General features: G+C 41.2%; 2 protein-coding genes across 8 annotated transcripts in view; both read left to right on the forward strand.

Annotated features, from left to right (window-relative positions):
* The window catches only part of LOC129732918 (potassium voltage-gated channel protein Shaw-like), a 278,881-nt gene that overhangs the window by 37,553 nt on the left and 215,959 nt on the right, over positions 1 to 25,369 (forward strand). The window lies entirely within an intron of this gene.
* LOC129728162 (uncharacterized protein K02A2.6-like) lies at positions 3,287 to 3,886 on the forward strand. The gene has a single exon (XM_055686579.1). The coding sequence runs from the start codon at positions 3,287 to 3,289 to the stop codon at positions 3,884 to 3,886; it is 600 nt and encodes a 199-aa protein (XP_055542554.1).

Genomic DNA, 25,369 nt, shown 5'->3' on the forward strand with positions numbered 1-25,369 from the left:
TAGATGCGAGCAAATGGAAAACGGAAAATTGGCCAAAACGTGGTTTGAGTGGAAAGGCTCGCTTGAATGTTATTTTGATTCATACGAGATTACTGACCAAAAGCTAAAACGATCCAGAATGTTACATTTGGGAGGTCCACAGCTTCAAAAAGTTTTCAGAAGTCTGGAAGGGACGGAAAATTTTCCATCGGTGTTGCTCCAGATACCGTGGTACGACGTCGCAACAGAGCGACTGGATGCCTATTTTAAGCCACGTCGTCAAGACGTGTTGAACGATATAAGTTACGCAATATGAAGCAAGGTAGCAACGAACGATTTGCTCATTTCGTTCTACGTCTGCGGCAGCAACTCCAGGACTGTGGACTGGATAAGTATCCACAAAACGTTAAACACAGCGTAGAAGAAATGATGTTAATCGATGTGATCCTAGAAGGTTGTACTTCTGCCGAACTTCGTCGAAAGATATTAGGAAAAGATCAACCCCTGTCTGACATCGAAGCGCTGGGTGAATCCTTGGAAAGTGTTAGAGCACAGGAGTTGGAAATGAGCAGCAAGTATTCTCACGGTGATTCCGGAGAACTCGAAGTACGGAAAATTAATAAATTTGCAAGCAACAGAACTGAGCGTAAGCAGGAGCGGATCGTAAAGCGGTTTGGAAATAATTTCGCTCCAAAAGGAACTAAGCGAGACCAAAGGGTAGTATGTTATTCGTGTGGTAAGAGCGGGCATATTTCTAAGGATCCTGGTTGTCCTGCGAAAGGAAAAAAATGCAATAGGTGCCAAGTTATTGGTCATTTCGAGAAAACATGCCGCAAGCGACCATCGAAGTTTACGGAGCATGTTACGTCGAAACAAGTCCGAGAAATAACCCACGAACCGCCCACGTTTGCAACTGAGAACGAGCCTTCCGAAAACAACAACGAGCAGAAGGTGTACTATACTGTTCATACTGGAAATCTGACGAACCTTGTCGAGTGTAAAATAGGAGGAATCACAACCGAAATGCTGATTGATTCTGGATCTGACGCTAATCTGATTACCGTTGGAACTTGGGAAATGATGAAATCCAGAGGTATTACAGTCCAGAGGTGTAACAAAGGAAGTGACAGGGTCCTGAGGGCGTATGGTAGTGATTCGCCGCTAGACATATTGGGATCATTCATAGCGATGATCGATTTAGCGAAGCGGTCAGTTGGTGCGGAGTTTTTCGTTGTCGAGAAAGGTCAGCGTAATATACTGGGTGATGCGACATCCAAGCAACTCGGCGTGTTGAAGATCGGAATTGATGCGAATGAGGTTCACGAGGAACCGGTGGCAGCATCGGCGTTTCCTAAGATTAAGGGAATGCAAATCTATATCCAAATGGATCCCACTATTGTTCCCGTTTTCCAACCGCTAAGATGAATTCCGATTCCGTTAGAGGATGCAGTTAACAAGAAACTGGATGAGCTTCTTGAAAGAGATATCATAGAACCGAAGAAGGGCCCAGCAACATGGGTCTCTCCGCTGGTAGTGGCGAGGAAGTCCAATGGCGAGATTCGGTTGTGTTTGGATCTTCGTCGCGTAAATCGGGCTGTAATAAGAGAACGCCATCCCATGCCGGTTATCGAGTACGTTTTGGCAAAGATCGGTAGAGGAAACATATGGAGCACGTTGGATATCAAGGACGCGTTTTTCTTGCTAGAACTGGACGAAGAATCTAGAAGTGTCACAACCTTCATTTCGCATCGAGGACTGTACCAGTTCAAACGTCTTCCTTTTGGGTTAGTTTCGGCTCCGGGGATATTCCAGCGCACTATGGATGAAATTTTGGCTGACTGCGAGGGTACCGATTGGTATTTAGACGACGTCGGTGTCGAGGGAAGCACTCTTGACGAACATGACGAACGTCTGACAAAGGTATAAATCTGAAATAAATTTATTTCTGTTTTGATGATACAATAAATACTCTACTGCTCCACAAATGCGTTTTTTTTAATGTTTTTTTTTCCATAATTGTATGGTAACAGGTACTAGACAAGTTAGAGGAAAAGGGTGTGGTCTTGAACAAACATAAATGTGTGTTCCGGACAACTGAGTTTGATTTTTTAGGTTACCGAATAAATCGAGAAGGCATCTTACCGTCAGCAGCAAAACAGAATGCTATTACTACGTTCCGACGGCCGAAAAACGATAGCGAAGTCCGGAGTTTTCTTGGGCTTGCTAACTATATGGGTAAATTTGTGCCTAACCTATCAACCCTAGACGAACCTCTACGTAACCTCATACGAAAAGGTTCAAGGTTCCCATGGAGAGAAAGAGAAGAACAAGCTTTCAATGAGATCAAGGAAAGAATTTCTAAGGCAAGTTGTTTAGGGCTCTTCAAACTAGAGGACGAAACAGCGGTCCTAGCTGACGCGAGTCCTCATGCGCTTGGAGCAGTACTAATTCAAACTAATGCTATGAAGGAATCTAGAGCTATCTGTTTTGCGTCAAAATCTCTGACGGATACTGAACGACGATACTGCCAAACGGAAAAAGAGGCGCTCGCGCTGGTGTGGAGTGTCGAGAGGTTCCAGACTTACCTGATCGGCAGGGAGTATAATCTTCTTACGGACTGTAAAGCACTTACATTTCTTTTTTCACCTACGTCACGTCCATGTGCTCGAATCGAACGCTGGGTACTACGCCTGCAAGGGTTTCAATACAGGATCGTGCACATTTCGGGGAAGCAAAATATAGCGGACGTTAACTCAAGACTTTCAACTATTCCACCAAAAGCCTTTGATGAAGGCGAGGAGTTGATGGTTCGCGAGGTGATTGATTCAGCCATTAGTGCTACTGCTCTTAAATGGGAAGATCTCGAAAAGGCCAACCGTGATGATCCCAAAATTCAACTAATTTTTCAAGCTCTGGATTCTGGACGTTCTGATGAAGTACTATTAGAGTACAGAATGGTGTTCTCAGAGTTATGTAGGTTAAACAACGTGTTGTTGAGAACTGACCGTATAGTGGTACCTTTAAATTTGCAACAGCGAGTCCTTCAACTTGCTCACGAAGGACACCCAGGATCTCGAATCATGAAAGGGCATCTTCGCGCCAACGTCTGGTGGCCAAAGATGGATCAACATGTCGAAAAATTTGTTGAAACATGTCGCGGATGTTTGTTGGTATCTCTGCCAAATCCGCCGGAACCAATGGTACGGAAGGAGTTACCAACACGACCATGGGAACAGGACCGCTTCCTGAAGGAGAAAATCTTCTAGTGTGTGTGGATTATTTTAGCAGATTTTTAGAAGTCGTGGTAATGGATGACACATTAACGTCTGCTACTACTACCGAACTGATGATTATTTTCTCTCGATATGGAATACCAGAGAGCCTGAAAGCCGACAATGGTCCGCAGTTCACATCCGAAGACTTTTTAGCTTTCTGTGAGGAGTATGACATCCGGTTGGTGCACTCGATTCCTTATTGGCCTCAGATGAACGGGGAAGTTGAGCGTCAAAACCGCTCTATCTTGAAGCGATTGAGGATAGCCCAGGAATTGGACAAGGACTGGCGGAAAGAGTTGAGGCAGTATCTTCTGATATATCACACAGCCAATCATACGACCACAGGGAAACCCCCATCAGAGCTCATGTTTGGGCGCCGCATACGCACTAAATTGCCAAGCATTTCAAAGGCATCAGAGCAATACGACGTCGTTAGAGAACGGGACGCTATTGAAAAAGAGAGAGGGAAGTTATATGCGGACAAGAAACGCAGAGCTAAACCAAGTGGGTTGCAAGTGGGAGATCGCGTTCTAGCGAAGCGTACCAGAAAGGGAAATAAGTTGTGTGCCGACTTCTCACCTGAAACTTTCGAAGTTGTCCAGAGAAGCGGAGCTGATGTTACCATTAGTTAAACCAAAACAGGTAAGGAATTTAGAAGAAACGCGGCACATTTGAAAGCACTTCCCCGCGAAGAATACAACGGAAATGATCCCATTGAAGATGCAACATCGTCGGAGTCGGGCTTGGAGCTCGATGGAGCTGAACCTACCGGAAATGCGAAATCGCCGAAGCCGGGTTTGGCCCTCCCCAAGCAACAATTGAAACATAATAAAAAAATAAATTGTGATCATTTGTTGCACTAATGAAATTACGAGGTTTTAAGAAACATTTTTGTTACTACGACGAAATTGTAAAGAAACAAGCAACAACTAAAGTTGCATCGCCGCTTCAAAAACCTTCACACCAACAACGTAATTAGCGAGGTTAGATTTGTTGCTAAAACGAGTAAACGGCATTTGAAAACCTAAGTTTCACTGAATAGATCTAGTCGGTGGAGCATATAGGTTGCCAACGTGATACTTGCGAGATACAAAAAACAAACATACAAAAATACTTTTAAAAGTTGCTGTCATGTTCTGAAGCCATGTAACAGCAACTTTTGCTCGATCGTTTGCCTTATATTTGTTTTTGAGATGAGGTTATTTACTGCGTTGTAACTTTTGGGTACGTGGACTGAAAGTCGCCCAAAAAGTATGGGTCTCTAAAACGAAATGTGATGAATTGCTTTGAATTTCATTATCACGCTGAGGTACTGATGAATTGAAGAAGCAAAATTAAAACTGGTTATGACCATTAGCATGATAAAAGGAGCAATATTAAAAACTGAACCATTAACTTGCAAGTGTTTCTACAGCAAATTATGAAAATAGTACAAACGAGAAAAGTGAATAGAAATCGATAACTGGAGTTGAATCCTCAAATTTCTGGAAATAATCAAAGATAAATCGCTATACAGACAATCTCTTTCCATTCTAACCATTTGCCATTTCACAATCATACCACAACGCCATGAAGTTTCTATTGCGCCCTTGTTGCTGTTACGATGCATCTTCGTAGCTAAAATTTTACCATGCAATATTTACCATGTTATTATCAAATTCCATGCATTAGTTTATACACATTGCGGTTTCATTCTTGAAACTTGTGTGAAACAACGAAAATGTTGCAATTGGCTCCACCTTCTGCGCTTTTTTGTCATTGTATAAGAAACTGAGATGTAACTGCAACTTAATTTCGCATAAGAATTTGTTGCTGTGATGCACAAAGTTCATAATCGAAACAAATTTTCCTGCTTGGGTCGCAGGTAACCGTCATCATGAAGAGGGGGATAGAAATCCAGAAGGAGCATCAGGCGGATTTCGGAGAGCAAGTACATCTAAAAGAACAAAAGTAGAACCTAAGCATTTTAAAGACTTTGTAACCTATTGAATAACTCGTTTAAAGAAGGAGGGGAGTGTAGGGTATGAGCTAGCTGAGTTTTAGGTAAAACGGATTAACAGTGTTGTAGATGAGAAAGCGGGAAGCAGAATCACCCTGTAAGAGGAATGAAAAGAGAGCGAGAGATGGGTAGAACAGAAAAAGGCATGCAAGGAGACGCAGCGGATAAAAAGGTGTGCTCTGTAAAACAGGTGAACTATACGGGAATAAATAAAGATTTTCGGAAACAGTTGGTGGCGATTGTTGAAGTATTTACACAAAGTATAGCACAGAAAAAGTGTAGTACACCGCGAAAACGAAAACGATATTTATCCAACAATCTGCAAACGACTTTCTGTCCGCTTGGGGCGACAATTAATGGAGGGATCTGGCAACACAGCCAATGAAACAAGTCCGCGTTTTTATCCGCTCCGATCATTTTACTCTTTTGTTGTGTCATTTAGCAAGATGTGTTGATGAAAGTTAGCCAAATTTTTCCTTTTGGACTATCGTGTGTGCCAGTAGTGAAATATATTCAATAAAAGTTAGAAATAGGGTGAAATTCACTCAGAAGATTCGTGATTCGTGATTTGTGAAAAAAATGGCTGAAACAAGGGAAACCGTTTTGTTGCGTGTATGAGTTTCGTATTCGTGGTGAAAGAGATGGGAGAAACTTGTGTGTGTCAAATTGATGGCATATTGCTCATCTCATCGTCAAAGCATAACACCAAAAGATAAGTAGAAGTAATATTGTAACAGGTTGCATGTGTAGAAAGTTAAAAGATTTTATTGACGTGTCTTGAGAACTCATTTTTCATCTGATCTCATTTCATTACATTTCCGCTTATTGATACACGAGTGTAGTATGAATAAGAAGTACTACTGTTTTCCAATTGGAAACGGTTAACTGTCACGCTGCTATATTCTTAGATTATTTTTTTTTTTCATCTCTCTCACACACTTGATGAACGTGTGAAAGTGGAGATGGCTGTATATTACTGTGTACTTGACGTGATTGTGTCGCCTGCTGTTGAATAGGGGAAGATGACAGGCGATTTGATTGTATCCGTTCTCGGTCTTAGGTGATACTGTTCTCTTTTCGCCGCTCGCGAATTTATCGTTTGAGGTGTAATACCGGTTATGCCTCGTGATTCCTATAGCGGTAGGTTTGTGCGACATTTTTTGTTAAATTCGCTACTTTGGTGTAATACTCTTCCACTGGAATTGTTCGTTGGCGGTTTTGAACTGCGTTAGAATTTAACTTACATCGCTTAAGTGTAGTACGCAAATTGAATAGTTTATTTTGTTATATAATAACAAATAACGCCATTTACTTTAGATTGCTATTTGAGTGTTTGTTATATATGTTTTGAGCGCATGGCGAGTCGGTCCCGTTAGTATTTTGAGCAAGCCGAGAAAAATTTGATTCAATGTATAATTTCATATCATTGCTCATTACGATACGGGACTATATGTTTAGATGCTTTCCCGAAGATTTTCAGAACAAAGTTGTTGAATTCATTAACTGTTATGAAACTATACATCTTTAGCTACCATTTCCGCCTAATATTTTAGTTTTGGTGGGGGTGCGAACGGGTCCGACTCACTATGCGCGGTAATATTATGCTTTTAACTTTTTTATGACTTCTTTAGTTTTTAAATAAATTTTGTTGCTTCCAAGCGAGTTTTCAAGAATTGAGTTTTGGTTTTTTTCTGCAGCTTGCCCCGATTGCCTTAACACGTGGGATGTTTTTCAATTTTTAAACACGCTGACTTTGATGGAATTGGAAGCATTACAATTTAAAAATTTATCATTCGCGTTATGACCAGACAGTTACGAACAATTTGCTTAGTTTTATGTACTTGTTTTATGATTTTTTGAGCTTTTGAATGAATGTTGAAACAATTTTTTTCAATCACGTTGGTATTTTGTCGGTCGGCAAGACAACTAACTCTTGATTGCGATTGTTTTGGCATTTTATAAATCAACTTAGAACTCTGTCTTGTTCGATATGCATATTTGCGTTTTTTTGAATTTTTGATCTATGAATGCATGAAACTTTGCCAGGTTTTATACTCAGCAGGTATTTTGGCTTAATCATTCGAGAAGTAAGAATTAATCACCGCGAAACTCCGTGTCCCTGCGCGTCTGCGTCGGTATAAGGGAATAGAGATGTCGTTTATAATGCTCCGATGTAAACATGTCTTCGGCCCGAGATTTTCGGTGTGTTTGCGACTTCCCGCATGTTGGTTGTATTCCAGCACGTTGCGACTCAGAGTAAGTTTCGTTCGTTCAGTAACTATAGCATCGTTCGTCAAAAAAAAAAAATATAAATTATTCGCAATAATATATACGCGATGTTTACTTCTACTGAAGTGCGCTTGCTTACTTGCAGGTATTTGAGATTGGTAATAAACCTTTGATTTAATACGTTGATACTTCGTATAGTTAATCATTTTCGCGCGCCTCATTCGCATAGGATCGCGGGGTTGATTAGGAAGATACACACGAATCGCGCGAATCATCATTCGATTCCATTACTTGCCACGGAGATATAATTATACAAACCATTCTCTCCATCGCAGAATAGAGATGCGGGATAAGCTCAGTCTTGGTATGACCGGTCAACCGAAGATTGCCTGCTCGTTGTTTTTATATAAGCGTGTCGCAAACCGAGTTCGATTGATAATTATCGTGATTGATCTAACAACTACGCAATGTATACCTATCAAAAAATCGTGTCTTCCGAAGTGCGTTCGCTTTCTCAAGAGTATACGGGATTGGACATAAACAAATGTTTAAACACGATGGATGGTACGCGCGCTCCGCTCCTGAATATTCCCGATGTTTGGCATTAAAGATACTTCGTTCGCCTTCGTAATAAGCTAACTTCGCGCGCAGCATTGTCTCTTGGTCTAAACCGGTACAAAATATAAATAAGCTAATTGTACTCTTCTAGTCAGTCGGCTGAATTTAGAATAAACTGAAAATAGCTATATAGAGACGAGTAGGAGTAATATATATGATCGCATCACTTATCAAAGTGAATCCTGATCCAACGAGCCCTCCCCTACTAACAAAAACCTCCTTCCTGTGACCTTTGTGGAGATGCAGAAATAAACACGGTCTCCAAACAGCAAGGGTCACAATAACATCCCTTCTCTCTTCCCACCTGATTGCAAGGACGTGGCCGGCGTCGTTATTGATTCTTTAAAGTATTGAGTCACTAAAACTTGTACAATGAGAATGGTCGGTCACTCCCAACCCCATTCAGTTGATTCACTGTACAATTTTACTGATTCGGATCTATCACGGAGTGCAACCATTGATATGTGCAGTCAGTCAAGCTAAGCTAAGCTAAGCTAAGCTTGGGGCGACAATTAATGGAGAGTACAAAATGTTCACAGTGTTGAAAAATTTCATGCAGAGTATTTTTTATTTAAATCGACTTTATTAGAATAAATCAAGTTTGTTGTAGCATGCACGTGATGCAAATATAACAACAGCTACACTGAAAGAAACGTTTCTTGCATGATAATTTCGCAATAAGAAAGTTTTTCCCCTTTCAATTCACCGTGGCTGTGCTTTAGAATAAAGGACTTCTTCCTATAGGAGCTTCGAGAAATGTTATAGTATTCATACGTTAAAGGATAATTTCTTGATAGACTTAGAATTACCAACAGAGGTTTGATCTTGAGCTCACCAAGGTAAAGGGTTTAATATTAATACATGCATATTGATTAATTTCTCTTTAGTCGTGGTTTGTTTTTTCCTCTCATCATAAGTCGGAGTTTCGCTTCATGTTGTACTCATATTTTTGCTTTGACGCGACGCCGTCGTCATGTTCTGGAAATAGGTCGAACAACGTCTGTAGCTTCGGCTGTCTGCTTTCATGTGAAGCTGAAAGCCCCTGACTAGAAATGTTATGGGTGCTCTTTTGATTACGATTTTATGAGGGTGATTTTTGTTGTTATTTTTCGCTTCGGAAATTAAAATCTTCGACGTTCGGTGAACTATTTGCGCCAATTTTGTGTGATTTTGTTCAGGTTGAATGGGACTTGTCCTTGCGCGGGGAGTACTTTGTTTGTTGCGAAATTCGTAAGGTTACTAAATATGGTGTAGTATTGATTTAATTTTCTCATCGGATCTCAAAGAAAATTGCGGGCTCCTACTCAAGTTGTTGAACAAGCAAGGCTTTAGAGTAGTGAACGCAGCATCCGCTTTTCCTAGCTTTCAAACGGTGATTCGAAAGCATATCGCTAAAATTCTGGTCTGCCAATTCCCGGCGGCCCGGTCAAGCGATGTCTGCGCAGTATTTGACCCTACAGAAATCCTGCGATCCCCTCATGACGATCCCTAATAATTTCCCAGAAAACGAGCCGATAAAAACCCAGTTGCTGAATGACGAGTCGAAGCATTTGGGTAGGGTACATAGCGATGTAAAACTTTCCGCATTCACTGGAGAATCAGAAAAGTTCGAAGTGGCAAACGTGACCACATGCAAATCGCGTGAAGAAGACTTATGCCAACCTTGCTGAAGGACGAGCTAACGTGTCAAGATCGATGACTTTTTTTGCGGATGCTGAAGATAACAAGAAGCGGAATAGCGAGAATCGGGAGTTTCAGGCAAACAGCGAAGAATCTTTGGTGATCAAAAAAGCCAGTGTAATCAGTGAAAGAAGAACAATTTTAATATTAAAATGTATGCGAAGAATATTCCATACGTCCTGGCACTCAGGGATAGCCTCATGGTTGTGAACAAATCAAATCTTTGGCATCATCGTGTAGGTCATATCAGCGAAGGTGGAATTCCCACTCTGGTACCTACGTGAGAATCTAGCCCTTGCACACTGTTTCCATAGCTACAAACACGTGATCGGAACTTTGACCTCAAAAAATTGATTCTATAGCCAAATTGTCTCCTGCCCTGTGCATTATTTTAATAGAAACCTTCAAAAACTGAAGAATATACAAGATTGAATTTTTATTTTGTGAATCTGTGTGTTTTGTAATAGCAAACAACATTGTAGAAAAATTATTAAAAGTGACTAGAAAAACTTGTATAGAAAAAAAAAATTTCAAGGGGCATTCTATGGAAAAGTCCACAAAATTGATTTTTATATGATGAGGAATTTCAATAAGAGAAGTGAAATTTGTGAGAAACAATTTGCTTAGATGAACTAATCAAAATTAAAAATCATATAAGATAAAGAAAAAAAATGGATTAACTACGGCTTTTGAATCTTTTCACGATCGATCACGTTTTTACTGGTTTGGAAAGAGTGTGTCTTGCTGTTTTTCGGTGTGGAAAACGCAGCCGGGATTCCTTCAGCGACGGAAAGGAAAAATCTAACAGACCGTTGAAGCGAATCCATTCCGACGTGTGTGAACCGATTGAACTAGTGTCAAAACGTTGCGTGGATACGGACTCAACTGAGAAAGAAGCTGTTCATAGTCGGACATGCACCCAATACAAAATATTGACAAAGATTCTCGACGCATTGTGATTGCTTGTGAAGTCTAGGTCATCAATGCTATTGGTGCCCTCGACCCATGAGCAAGAGAAAGACAAGAAAGTCAAGCAACATGCGGAAGGAACTGTCTAGAGAAATTCGACCGACAGTGATGATGAAGACCTGAACGTAGACGAAACTGAGTGCGAAAATGTAATGAAACCAGGCACCTCCTTGGTGCAGCCAGGCGACTCAACGCTCCCTTTGCTCTCTGATCTAGAACTGTCTTCCGGCCCAAGCGGTAAGCAGTCCACGAGGCACTAAAAACGGCGGAGCAAATTTCCCGGTAAGTTTCTTAATTATATTACTGGGCTTAGAGCATTTGCTGTTGAGCTCCCCTCCTCTTCGGATGTCCTCAAACATATGAGCCGTTGCGAACCAGAGTGGTCTATGTGCCATCGAGCAAATTGTTCAGGAGAAGCAATTTTCGAAAAATCTCTGAATAAAACTCTGTTCAACGGATTATTTCTTCTTACGTGTGACATGTACAGAACAAATTACATGTTACTAACCCATGTAATATGCTACATGTTACGTGTTACATGACAGTATTACACCGATTTATGTACATAGACCACTCTGTTCCGAAACAGAATGGCCATTCTGTTTCGGACGCAATTTCAACATGGTGTAAATCACCTTTAAAGTTTGATTTTTTAAAATCTTTTTGATCTCCCAAGTACAGTTTTTTAGGTAGATGCGGAATATGCAAAAAACTCATTTTCGAAAAAAATGGTCTTTAGACCACTCTGGTTCGCAACGGCTCATATAAAGAGTTTAATGTCCGAAAAGATTTTGAAGCCACCGAAAACGAAGTTGGTATTTTGACGAGACTACATCGAGGATTCCGTAGACATCAGGTGAACGTCAAGACGGCTTTTCTTCACGGAAGTGCTGAAGAAGGATCTCTACATGGAAGTTTCTCAAGTCGTCGTAGCAAAAGATAGCAGGGTAAGCAGGTTGCAAAAATCGTATCGTCATGGATTGAAACTTGGATTCAGCAGATTCAACTGTGACTACTGTCTTTACGTGTACCCGTTATAGTCAACCGGAACATCCAATAAATTGAAAAGTTGAAACGTCTCTTTCCAATAAATTCAAGACGACTGATTGCGGAGGAGCAAAATTCTTTCTGTGGAATGCGAATTTACTACAACTCGGACGTGGCGACCTGCAGCTGCCCCAAGCTGCTGCCATCACCAAAATTCTGGAGAAGGTATGTCCGAATGCAACGCTGCCAAGAGCAAGATGGAGAGAGTAGAACTGCCCAACCATAGAGCTGCACTATGTATCTGATATTGTTCGTCTCTCATAGGATTCGTGGATGCGCACTGGGCCTCCGACACAGAATACCGCAAGTCGGTAAGCAGTTTGCTGATTGGAGCCAGTTGCCCCATTGAAGTTCATCATTTTCCTGGGCTAGTCGCAAACATCCGACGGTGTCGATGTCTCCAAGCGCAGTGGAGTATATTGCTTTAAGCGGAGCTCCATGCAAAGCAGTCTGGTTGGCCAAAATTTTGAAAACTCACAAGGGTTGTATGCAAAACCACGACCGCAAGGTTGACGTAGAACTACATAAGGTTGTTTGTTGCATTACTTGTATTGAATATGTCTAAAATTTTGTGCAAAAGAGGAGTTGAGATGCTACCGAATTTGAGTTTGCACATATATCACTGAACAGGAATGAAACAAACACTATACAATGCAAACAAGTTTCATGAGCATGAGCATGAGCATGATTGACCGCCCGCGGTTGCTACTACGTTATTGCCAGATCAGCTGTAATTACACAAAGAACCAACAGATGATGTTTGGGACCAACATGCATCCTCAATGTGTAAAAACAGGTGACCTAAATCTTTATATTAGGCAATACCAGCGCCGGCCGCATCCGAATGCAGGTCAAAGAAGGAGTTTGTATAGGAATATGTTGACGTGATACTCGCTTTATTGGAAGCCGAGAACACCTCTGCACTTCCACGAGAAATCACTGGGATGTTGGATAAAGGGGAAGGTATACAGCAGGGTTCGTTTTGGTAAACGATGCGCTAATGTCGGGTTCTTCAGAACAAGTGCCGCGTCTACAAGTTTATTACATCCGCCACGATATTCATAATGTGATTCGAACTTATTTAGTTTGACAATGTAACACCGCAACAATAAAACGTACGCGAGGATACAGGATTTTTGACTAAACCGAGACAACTTAAAATTACCGTATATCTCCTCGTAAGGTGATGCTCTTTATATCTAAAACTATTGCGCGTTGTTGATCCATCTGTAGATAATACGACCTCATGGAAGGTACCGACGCGGGGGATGAAATGATATTTATCGACTGAACGAAATCTACTTCGATTTCCGATGTAATAATTTAGATGCAACGCGCGAGCAGTCTCCGACTTAACGTTGATGAAGATGAGAAAGATATGATGAAATATCTGGGTTCACTTCGCGAAATCACCACACGCCGGAAGTCCATATATCAGCAAAACTCGCCCGGGCTACGCGGGAATACGCGTTTACACCGAAGCGTTACGAACAACCGCTTTAATCCCCCCGGCCGACACATACGCACAGGAGCTCGGCGTTTACGTCGATTATCTCTTAACAATGTACGCCTAATACGCCTAATAAATATGAAAATTGGCAATGTTCCATGCATCCAAAGCCTCAACAATTTAATAAAAGCAAATATACATATAAGCCTAAATATAATTTTAAATTTAAATTGACAAACTGCCGAACTAGTCATAAATATAACAAATTATGTAAAACAACTGGTCAAAAGCTAGAACAATCAAAAAATCAAAGCATATGGTTCCTGAGAAACACATACTCCAAACTCCACAAACCACACTAACACTTTGTGGACAAAAATAAAACTTGTTACTGAAACCCTGCGGAAAAAAATACCGCGCACACAATTTCAACGATGAAATCAAAATATCTCTGTATCTGTTTTCTCACATATAGTAAAACTAGAAACAAGCATCAAAATATCACTTTACAATACAGACAAGACAAAACGTATACTTAGCTTTCATCTCTTCATTTTCCAGTTGTTTTCATCGTTTTTGGACTTTTCTTTTGAATGGGAGTACAGTGGCAACATGCATGTATGCCTTCACACACTCGTTTAATCCATACAACATTTCATTCGTTGAAAAGAGATAGCACATAAACACTGTAAACGGCGATGCATGGTTTTGATCTTATTGGCAAATTTTCACTTCAAGTTTAATTAGATACAAGCCAAATAAAATTTGCATTATGCCAATGAATAAATCCCTAATGAGCATTCAATCACTATAAAACTATGTGGAGCAGCTGCTCGAAAAACACTCTCCTTATTGTATGTAATAACACCACACACTCCACACTTTCAAACCGTCGCCAAGACAGCGATAGAAAAAAAAAAAAAACAAGAAAAAATAAACACTTTGTTGAATCTAAAAAGCAACGCAATAATATTCTATTTTCACAATTAAGTTCACTTTTTTTGTGGAACTTCACACTTTTCGCACTCAGCACATTTCAATAGAACACCTGTATATATGTTTAACAATTCTTTAGGTGTAAAATAACCGAAAATCGCCAAACAATGTGATGATTTCAAAGCAGCAACCAATCTTGATCATGGCCTCGCACAACCATCCGCGAACTTTTACTATACAATGCAAACAAGTTTCAATAGTCAAAGTGCATGCATATTAAACCCAAGTAACAATTTCAGTTTTATGATGTACTTGAAGAAGTTTTGATTGCTTTTCCCTTAAAACCGGGCATAAATTTTATTATTCTCACATACTGCTACAAATCAGCCGTAAAATCCTCATAAGATCGAGGAGGCCCATGCTAGAGAAGGTGTTCGAGAATAGTTACTTAAGTTCGCTTAAAACTTTATATTTTCGTAGATATGTACTCATGATGACATTCAGGCGTTGCTCACAACTATGAAAAAACTATAACAATTTACGAGAGACTTATAAATTGAGTTCGCAATCCATCTTTTGAGCTTATTTCGCTATGAACAGAATTTATTTTTTATTTACATTGGGCAATTTATGAAACACACCCCATCGATCTACTCCTTCTTCAAAATGATTGTCATCGTAGTCGTTTAATAAAATAGGTGGGTAAATCTGTATGTATGTTCAAGTTCATATTTGAAATTTTTTTTATTGCCACGTTAGTTTATACGTGTCATGTGGCAAAAAAGTTTGTAATTTTTAACGCGCCATGATATTACTGCCAAATCAATAATTTATTTAAAAAATAAAAAAAAATTGAATTGATGCTAGGTTCGAGTTTTCTGGACTATGGAAAATTTTACTAAACTTTGTGTTTAGGATGGTCAACATTCACTACTAAACTGCCCGAATCATTAGTAGCATTGAAAATCACGGTCTTTTATTACCATTTAAATACAAACGGCATCTATTTTGACGGAGACAATCATAGTCTGTTAGCCATATTTGTCGAAGGTTTTATATTTATCCCTCATAAGACGGTTCTAACTAAAATTCTTGTGCAAGACTATTAAGATATTTTCAGTACCTCGATAAGTTGGCATTTACTTTTTGCATTCTCGGAGAAGAATACTTGCGCTTCAATAAAACTTGCTTGCACTTTTCAAGACAAACAAATTTTATCTGAGATATCCTCCTCTCCCGTTTGACAGCTGTTTGTTTACAGTCAAGCACCATTTTTGTGATCATCGCTGTTGGACTGTTAGTTTGCTGAGAAAATTACGCCGTGTAAGTATTCCATTGATATTCGCTTAGGGCAGAAATTAAATGAACACTTTCTTTACTTGTAGCATGCCATTCAAGATCGTACAAACGGAAGAAGGACTATTCAGCTCTTTGGTTCCGTCGAAGACATTGACATCGAGCATGAACCCTTGAGAAGATGACGAAGACGTATATAAGACTGAAGGTTGAAATCGGGCGGATTGGGCTTGTAATAAAACGCGGCAAAGACTAAGTACATTGAAAGAGACTCCAGGATCCACTTCTCATCATGAATTCGGATTAGCGGTGTGGTGGTAGACGAGTTCGTGTACCTGGGCTCACTGTTGACTGCTGACACCGTTACCAGCAGTGGAACGGAAAGTGCTGCGTACCATCTGTGGTGGAGTGCAGATGTAAGATGGATCGAGCAGAATCGGATAACCTACGACTTGCATCAGCTGCTGACAAAACCACTAATCGTCCAAACGGTGAAAATCGGGAAGCTGGACTTGTCGTAAGGATGTCGGACGACAGTCCGGTGAAAATGATTTTAGCTAAAGACCTGACTGGAACGAGGCGACGAGGCGCACAGCCAGCAAGGTAGCTCGATCAAGTGGAAGATGACCTGTGGACCTCCGCAGACGACATGCAATGGGCCGAATTGAATGGAGGTGACTACTTCGAATTGCAAAGGACACTTTGGCCTGCAGTTGACTAGTGAAATAAGATAAGCTATTCTGATTTCAATTATTGATTTTTTGGGAAACGTTTGGCTTCAAAAAGCTATTTTGGTTACGTTTTCTTTTTACATTTTCTAACTTATGAGTTTCCTCTATTCTATGTTTATTTGAGATTATTTTATGTTTTTCTAGTTCTGGCTCTATATAGCTTAATACCAGTTAATTTTTTGACGTAGGACTACGTTTTTGTTTCTTATACTAGATTACATTTTGTGAAATTGAAAATGAAACTGGCAAATGTTGCGTCAGATTTCTAACGATAATAGCAAGCGAACGACTTAATGTATCTTAGTCATTTATATGTCGGTGGATAGATGAAATGTGTAACAATTGTTTGATATAATGTTTAACATTGTTGCTTTACTGCTTAATGGTGAAAAAAGGTGAAAAGTTCCAAGGTCAAGCTTTCCCATACATTTCCCTCGCTATTGGCTTGTTTCCCGAGCACGGATAACAATAACATGGACAGAATAAATTCCACTGCTTACATATTTTGACTCAACAAATTGTTTTGTTCCGTTTGTCTTTCCCGAAACTACGTGGCCACGCCCTAATGGCAAAAATCTACGCTGAGCTCAGTACAAAAGACTACGTGTAAAAAATTCAGCATCAGTCTAGTTTGTCACACAATAGCGAGTGGAGTATAGCTGTTATAGGTACGCGACATTGAGAAACGAGAGCTGCATACGAGTCATCTTCCAGGCACTGCGGAGCATGTTATCTTTATTTTGCATACGGCATCAACAGTTACCATCGTACGCTGCAGGATATTTAGCTGGCACAGCTACTAGAAGGCACAGCGGAGAGTAAATTTTATGCGTGGCCAATAAAATATTCAATGCTACCGGTGGTGGAGCGATCATCAGCGTTCTGTAGCACGCATTTCGAGCTGAAGATTATGAAATCAGTTCTTTTCAGAACTATAAATGTTTGAAGATAAGAGTTATAAGAATTTTCACAACTACTACTAGTGTTAAATGTTCATCTATTGCTCAATTATCATTTTTTACAATAACGACCAGGGCGCACCAAAGACAAACGGTAGTGTTGCCTATGAATGGTTTATCACAGCAAGATATAACCCTCATTTCAAGAATTTTCACTTCTAAATTGAGTGATTTTCCGGTTTAATTGTTTGTTTGTGCCCACTCGAACACCGTTTTCAGTCAAATATTAGTAACGAAAATTAGTTAACCTAAGAACCAGAGTGATTTTCGCATGGGGAAAGCAAAAACTTTCTTTTGATGCGTATGAAAATCACTCAGTAGTATCGAAGGTGTTTTGTTTTGTTTCTTTTTCTCTAAGCTGCGTGGCCACGCCCTAATGACAAAAATCTAGTTCAGTCTAGTTTGTCACACAATAGCGAGTTGAGTATAGCTGTTAGAGGTACGCGACATTTAGAAACGAGAGCTGCATACGAGTCATCTTCCAGGCACTGCGGAACATGTTACCTTTATTTTACATACGGCAGTAACAGTTACCATCGTACGCTGCAGAATATTTAGCTGGCACAGCTACTGGAGGGCACAGCGGAGAGCAATCTTTATTATGCGCGGTCAAGCAAAATATTCAATGCTACCGATGATGCGATCATCAGCGTTCTGTGGCACGAATTTCATATTGAAGATTATGGAATCGGTTCTTTTCAAAACTATAGTTGCTTGAAGTTAAGAGTTATAAGAATTTTCGCAACTACTACTAGTGTAAAATTTTCATGTATTCATGCATCGTTAGTTTTACAATAACGAGCCTCAAATATGAACAGTAGTGTTCTGCCCATAATCGCATATTTGTAACATTTGCAAAATAGGTTGTTCGAGCAATTCGCACTTTTATATTTTGACCTTAAATGCATTGTTACTAATATATTCTCGCAAATAGACACTTTAACTAAACTTAGTATCATGAAGAAAGCACTACTTTACACTATGTATACATTGAATATTACTTTTGAAGTCAAATTGGTTGAAATTTTTGCAATGATACATTTATGCCGACACTTTCAAGCTACTTTTGGAATATATCACATGGAAAAAGAAGTTTTTCATGTATTCAACAAGCATGAGCTGAACATCAGAAACGGATCACCGGTGGTTGGTTACCGGACCAGAATAACTTCCGAGTTCCAAAGGATGCAGATGTGGATTTGGATGGAAACTTTTTCGACAAAAAAGTTGAAAAAGTTAAGTAGTGTGACAATTATGCGGTTATTTACGCTATGTGACAAAACAACTTGGTATTTTTTACGACTTTTTTCACACAAACATAAGCATATTTTTCCAGATGTAAAAAGTACATACTATTCTAAGCATTTCCCAATAAAAAGCACGAAATCCATAAAATGTCGAATGTTACAATTATGCGATCACAGGCAGTGTTGCCTATGAACAGTTAATCGCAGCATATAATATATACATTTAGTCCTACGTCACCATGTCATACAACCCCTAGGGCTGTATACCTTGTAGTATTTTGGGGCTGTTTTTGATTTTTAGTTTCACATCTTTAAACTCTATTTGGATATCACCATCCTTTTTGTTACTACTGATCCAATTGGTTTTGCCATTTTTGATCTCAAAAAGCGTTCTGTCGTCATTATAAGATTATTTTTGATTTTCATAGACTGTTTTACTCAAAAACGTTATGAGTTATTATGTGAATCATTTTCTGAACTTTTGAATCGGGTTTGAAGTTGTGTTTTTACTATTCGAACCTCAATTTTGGAAAAGCCCTTTCCTTGAGTTGCACGAAAGTTTAGCAAAATTGATTTTGGGACCTGTTTTTGGTCTTTAGAAGCGTTTTTGTGCTATTTCGTGCTCTATAGTTTATTTCTTCAAGTTTTCTAGCAGTTTTTTCGCTCTTCTCAGCTCAATTTCAGAACATATGGTTTTTTGAGAATTAAACTTGCCGCAAAATGCAATAAATTTTTGTTTGAATTTTCCAGCCAAACTAATTTTTGCACATATCTTAAACTTTTATTTTATACTAGCTGACCCGGCAAACTTCGTTCTGCCTATTTTACTTACTTACCTTACCAGTCAGCTCCAGGCCGAAGTGTCCCTTGCTGTTCGAAGAAGTCGTCTCCGTTCAACTCGGTCCATGGCTGCAGCTCGCCAGCCATGTCGTCTGCGGAGGCCCCGCAGGTCGTCTTCCACTTGATCGAGCCACCTTGCTCGCTGCGCGCCCCGTCGCCTTGTTCCAGTCGGGTTGTTATCAAGAACCATTTTCACCGGGTTGTCATCCGACATCCTAACGAACATGCCCAGCCCACCGTAGCCTCCCGATTTTCGCCGTTTGAACGATGAGTGGTTCTCCCAGCAGCTGATGCAACTCGTGGTTCATCCGCCTCCGCCATGAACCATGTTCCATCTGCACTCCACCACAGATGGTACGCAACACCTTTCGTTCGAAAACCCCAAGGGCGCGTTGGTCCTCCACGAGCATAGTCCAGGTTTCGTGGCCGGTAGTCCTCGGTCTGATCAGTGTTTTGTAGATGGTTAACTTCGTGCGGCGGCGGATTTTATTCGAGCGGAGTGTCCTCCGGAGTCCAAAGTAGGCACGATTTTCTGCCATAAGGCGTCGACGAATTTCTCTGCTGGTGTCGTTGTCAGCAGTCACCAGTGAGCCCAGGTACACGAACTCGTCTACCACCTCGATTTCATCACCGCTATTATGAATTCGTGGATGGAGGTTGACACTGTCTTCTCTGGAACCTCTTCCTCTCATGTACTTAGTCTTCGATGCGTTTATGGCCAGCCCAATTCGTCCGGCTTCAGCCTTCAGTCTGATGTACGTCTCCGTCATCTTTTCAAGGGTTCGTGCTACAATATCAATGTCATCGGCGAGGCCAAAGAGCTGAACAGACCTTCCAAAAATCGTGCTACTCGTGTCGATACCAGCCCTACGTATCACACCTTCCAAAGCGATGTTGAATAGCAAGCACGATAATCCATCACCTTGCCGTAACCCTCTTCGAGATTCGAAGGGACTCGAGAGTGTCCCCGAAACTCGAACTACGCACATCACCCGATCCATCGTCGACTTGACCAACCGTGTCAGTTTATCCGGAAAGCCGTAATCGTGCATACCCTGCCATAGCTGGTCTCGAACGATTGTGTCGTATGCCGATTTAAAATCGATGAACAAGTGATGTGTGGGCACGTTATACTCACGGCACTTCTTTAGGACCTGCCGTACCGCGAATATTTGGTCCGTGGTGGCGCGGGCACTCATAAATCCCGCTTGGTATTGCCCCACGAATTCCCTTGCAAACGGTGATAGTCGACGGCAAAGAATTTGAGAGAGTACCTTGTAGGCGGCGTTCAGCAACGTGATTGCGCGGTAGTTGCAGCAATCCAACTTGTTGCCTTTTTTGTAGATGGTGCACACTGTACCCTCCATCCACTCCTCCGGTACTACCTCCTCCTCCCAAATCTTGGCAATAACCCAGTGTAGCGCCTCAGCCAGTGATTCACCACCGTGTTTTAACAGCTCGCTGGGGAGTTGGTCAGCTCCAGCGGCTTTATTGTTTTTCAGCCGGCCGATCTCCTCTCCAATCTCCTGGAGGTCATGGACTGGGATTCTGTCGTCATCTGCGCGTACACCGAGATCTACTACCACTCCGTCGTCGTCCTCTGCTACATCGCCATTAAGGTGCTCATCGTAGTACTGCTTCCACCTGTCAATCACCTCACACTTGTTCGTGAGAAGGTTGCCGCCCAGGTCCCTGCACATGTCGGCTTGTGGCACATAGCCTTTGCGGGAACAGTTCAGCTTCTCGTAGAACTTTCGTGTGTCATTCGCACGGTACAGTGCCTCCATCGCCTCGCGATCTCGATCTTCCCCCTGGCGCTTCTTCTTCCGTAAGACCGAGTTTTGCCTGTTCCGTGCGCGTCGGTAGCGCTCCACGTTCGCCCTCGTTTGGTGTTGCAGCATTCTCGCTCGTGCTGCATTCTACTCTTCCACTAACTGTTTGCACTCGTCGTCAAACCAGTCGTTTCTCCTGTTCGGAGCCATAGTAGCAAGCGCCGCTACAGCAGTACTACCTATGGCTGATCGAATGTCCCTCCAGCCATCTTCAAGAGTAGCTGCACCAAGCTGCTCTTCCGTTGGTAATGCTGCTTCCAGCTGCTGCGCGTACTCCCTTGCAACCTCGGCGTCCCGTAGTTGCCCGATGTTTGGTCGCGGTGGGCGACTTTGACGCGTGTTTCGCACTGTCGAAAGTTTTGAGCGCATGCATACTGCAACAAGGTAATGGTCCGAATCAATATTCGCACTGCGGTAGGTGCGAACGTTGATGACGTCAGAGAAGAATTTACCATCGATTAGAACGTGGTCGATTTGGTTCTTCACTTGTAAGTCAGGTGATCTCCAGGTGGCTTTGTGGATGTCTTTGCGGGGGAAGAAGGTACTTCTGACTACCATACCGCGGAAGGCTGCAAAGTTCACATATCGTTGGCCGTTATCATTTGATGCGGCGTGCCTGCTATTCGGCCCTATCACCGGTCTGTACATTGCCTCCCGTCCTATCTGAGCGTTCATATCGCCGATGACGACCTTAACGTCCCGTTGCGGACAGCTATCATACACCTGCTCCAGCTGCGAATAAAACGCTTCTTTCTCATCGTCGGCTCCTCCTTCGTGTGGGCAGTGCACGTTGATGATGCTGTAGTTGAAGAACCGGCCCCTAATTCTCAACTTACACATCCTCGCACTGATCGGCTGCCACCCGATCACGCGTTGGCGCATCCTACCCAGCACTATAAAGCCCGTTCCAAGCTCGTTGGTTGTGCCACAGCTCTGATAAAAGGTAGCCTCTCGATGTCCGCTTTTCCATACCTTCTGTCACGACCAGCAAAGTTCCTGCAGTGCTACGATTTCGAAGTTGCGTGGATTTAGTTCATCATATATCATCCTGTCGCAGCCGTGAAAGCCTAACGATCTGCAGTTCCATGTACCGAGTTTCCAATCGTAGTCCTTATTTCGTCGCCTAGGTCTGTGCCGATTGTTCCGATCCGTATAAACTTCTTCGATATTTGCAACATTTGGTGTTTTTCGGGGCGGCTTGTTGGGCCTTCCCCAACCCCCTGTCTCGCCGGAGGGCCATCGTGTTAGCTCTGATTAGAGTCCCAGGCTGACACCAGGACGTTGATCAGCCGCTCCTAACATGGAGATCAGACGCTGTTTTGAGCCGCACCATCTTGGTGGACAGACGCTCGGGTTGGCGAAGCATTTCCTCTACCGCCGAGATATGGTTACCGCGCCAACGATTGCCTATTTTACTGTTGAATTTAATAATTTTAAACATTTTAAATTCATTGATTCCTTACGACTTGTTTATATCGTTTGAAATGATTGGTTTTATCCGAATGACAACATCCTCGACTTGTGGTATTTGTACATAACCTCTATTCCGGAAATATATTGAGTGCATTTCAGTTATTTTCGTTGTTATTCCAGAAACTGAAATGGAAAAATGGTGTCCAGGGTCAATGCTTGGCTTCTCTCTCTACATCATTTCGATTACGGACATATCCATATGTAGTAGTATTCGGTTATTTTCGGCTGTTTCCCAGAAGTTGCCATTTTACAATTCAAAATGGTGTCTGAGGTCAATTTGTAGCTCCTTGCATCATTCTGGTTCCAGTGATACTCATATTGGGTGGTTTTTATTCACTTTTTCTTATTGAAATAAAAATTGTTTTTCATCATTTTATCGCCATGTGATAGATATAGCTTTCGGACTTATGTATCCTCACTTGATTGCGGGTAAAACAATACTATGTATATTCTTTATTAAGCGATCGTGTTGTGCAATATCCTTTCGCGTGCTATCAGACTCCAAATGCTGTTGAGTCACGACTACATTGACAGTGCTACTGGAGACGGCATTTCCATTTGAGATTGTGGTCGTTGGAAACGTTTGGTTGTTGAATTTTCAAACTGAGAATATTAGTTGAGCATATTAAACGTGGTTGGACAGATTCTGCCATATCAGTTATAATTAGAAATTTTGGCTGGTCTTACTGGAAAATAAACTAACAGTGCGGAAAATGTTGTCCAAAAATGAATAATTTTAATCATTCCTATAAACATATCACTAAGTTGCTTTTCATCCAACGAAATCAAGCGCTAAGAGATGTTTTTCATCCAAACTTTGTAACCATCATTTCTCGCTCCAGTAGGTTCCGTGCGGTGAAATCAAAAATTAGGCGTAAAATTACCCGTTTATCCACCGTTCGATACAGGCGAACCTTTTGAGTTGTTGCTCTGAAAGTTTATCCATTTGTACACGAGCCACTCTGGCGAGAACGTTCGATGAAGCGCGTCGGAAAATCGAATCCTGGCTTGGACCGTTTGGCAAAAGGTTTTTATTCCATTTCCCCTGGTGGCAATAAGTTTGCTGGAAAAGTTTACTAATTAAAGTTGGATTATACCCGGTTTGTGTTGTTTTTTTCCTGAACGGATTTTACGAGCACAGTTGCTTAATGGTTTTTAATAATAAGTGGCTGATTCGTGATTATCGGTACTTTTCATGTTTTTGCTCGTTTTGCTAAGCAAACTTTTACCAACTTTTACTTCAAATGAGTCGTTTCTCCTTAAATATATTTGCTCAATTGCGAAGACTCTCCTGGCAGAAGCATGGTAAACATAAATTAAATTAAACTTTATCTAATTCGCTTTGCGATTAGTATCATGTCTCTGTGATGTCACTCGATTAGCAACTTCTTTCATTCGTTTTGTCATGCGAGAATATCAATTTTGAAAGTACCACTTCCAGTGCAGTTTCGTTTCCTCCCTGGTTTCTATTTCCCGAGCGTAGCCAGAATGTGAACGAATTGAAACGATGTTATGAATTATGGGATTACAATAGAGAAAAGAAGACGTTCTTCTTCTTCAATGCCATTCAGGCAGAGGCTGCACAATGCGAGGCTGCCGGATTACGCCCGGGTGTTCGACGGTCTGCCAAGTCCTCCTATATCTCGTACGGGTGGCGCAGCTAAAACGAGCAACACACAGTCGAAGTATTTTAATTTATATGCAAATTCCCTCCTTCGATTCTGTGGGCTTCGGAGAGACTCGGGCACTATGTAGATGTAGATCTGCACGAGTGGGTAAGACGTTTACCTAAATCTACTTAGCCGGCTCGGCTTACTGCCAGCAACGGCATGATGTCATCAGATTTACATCCGATAGAGATCTGAGTCATTTCCGTTTCGCAATCAGCAGCGCCTGCAAATGGTCGCTATAATTGACAGTTATTCACGCGTTGCAAGGCGCTACATGATACAAATGTCAATCAGTTACGATGACGTAGAGCTGACATATTTTTGACGATTCTAGGACGCGAACGAAAATCACGTCGAAAGCTGTCTTTGTTCCGTTGGCAAGTGAATTTAACGTGCATAAATCTTCTCTGTAGGAACAGAATGACTTTTGCTCTTGCTAGCATTGTTTTGTTTTCTATTCAAAAGCTTGATCAGGTATTTTATCCAATCACAATTTCCATTCCAAAAAGAAATGCTCCATGCCAAATCGTAGAATCGAACTTTACCGGGAAACGTTCGCCTTAGCCAGTGGTATACCAAAACGCTATTTCCGCTCAGTGGTTATTCAATAAGTCTCAAAACTTCCGCTCCAGTCGTTACAGTACGTTACGTATGTGCTGCAGGGCATCCCGAAGAGAGTGTATGTTTACGTGATAACTGTCCGTTTAAGAAATTCTTCACTCGTAGTTCCAAGTGAAACTTTTTCTGCTAACCGCTCTTCATCCCTTGGCAAAAACTTTGACGCTTATGTAGTCGTTTCAAGTCTGTATTCCTAATGTTATGTTAGTCAAAGGCATTCTTTTTCTGGATATTATTTATTCTATATGGTACAGGTGAAATACAGAGCCTTCAAGGCAAGCATAAGTTCTGTAACTTATATAGCTGGTTTGATTTAAAATTCCAATTTTGAATCGCTTATGAAACTTGAATTGAATTATTGTTCACGACCGACTGGTTTATATCTTTTTGAACTTCGTTAACCTTAGAATAAAGAGAAAAAGCAAAGATTAAAAATTAAAGCAGATCTATAAAGAGTCTTGATTTTTGATTATGGAGAATACGAGAAAAAACATTTAAAGTTTCTAAGAAAAGAAAACAAA

This window comes from Wyeomyia smithii, chromosome 3, assembly GCF_029784165.1.
Source record: "Wyeomyia smithii strain HCP4-BCI-WySm-NY-G18 chromosome 3, ASM2978416v1, whole genome shotgun sequence".
NCBI classification, from domain to species: Eukaryota; Metazoa; Arthropoda; class Insecta; order Diptera; family Culicidae; genus Wyeomyia; species Wyeomyia smithii.

What these genes read in the sequence shown, in the direction of transcription:
- LOC129728162 (XM_055686579.1), top strand. Translation starts at nt 3,287, where the DNA reads ATGGATGACACATTAACGTCTGCTACTACTACCGAACTGATGATTATT.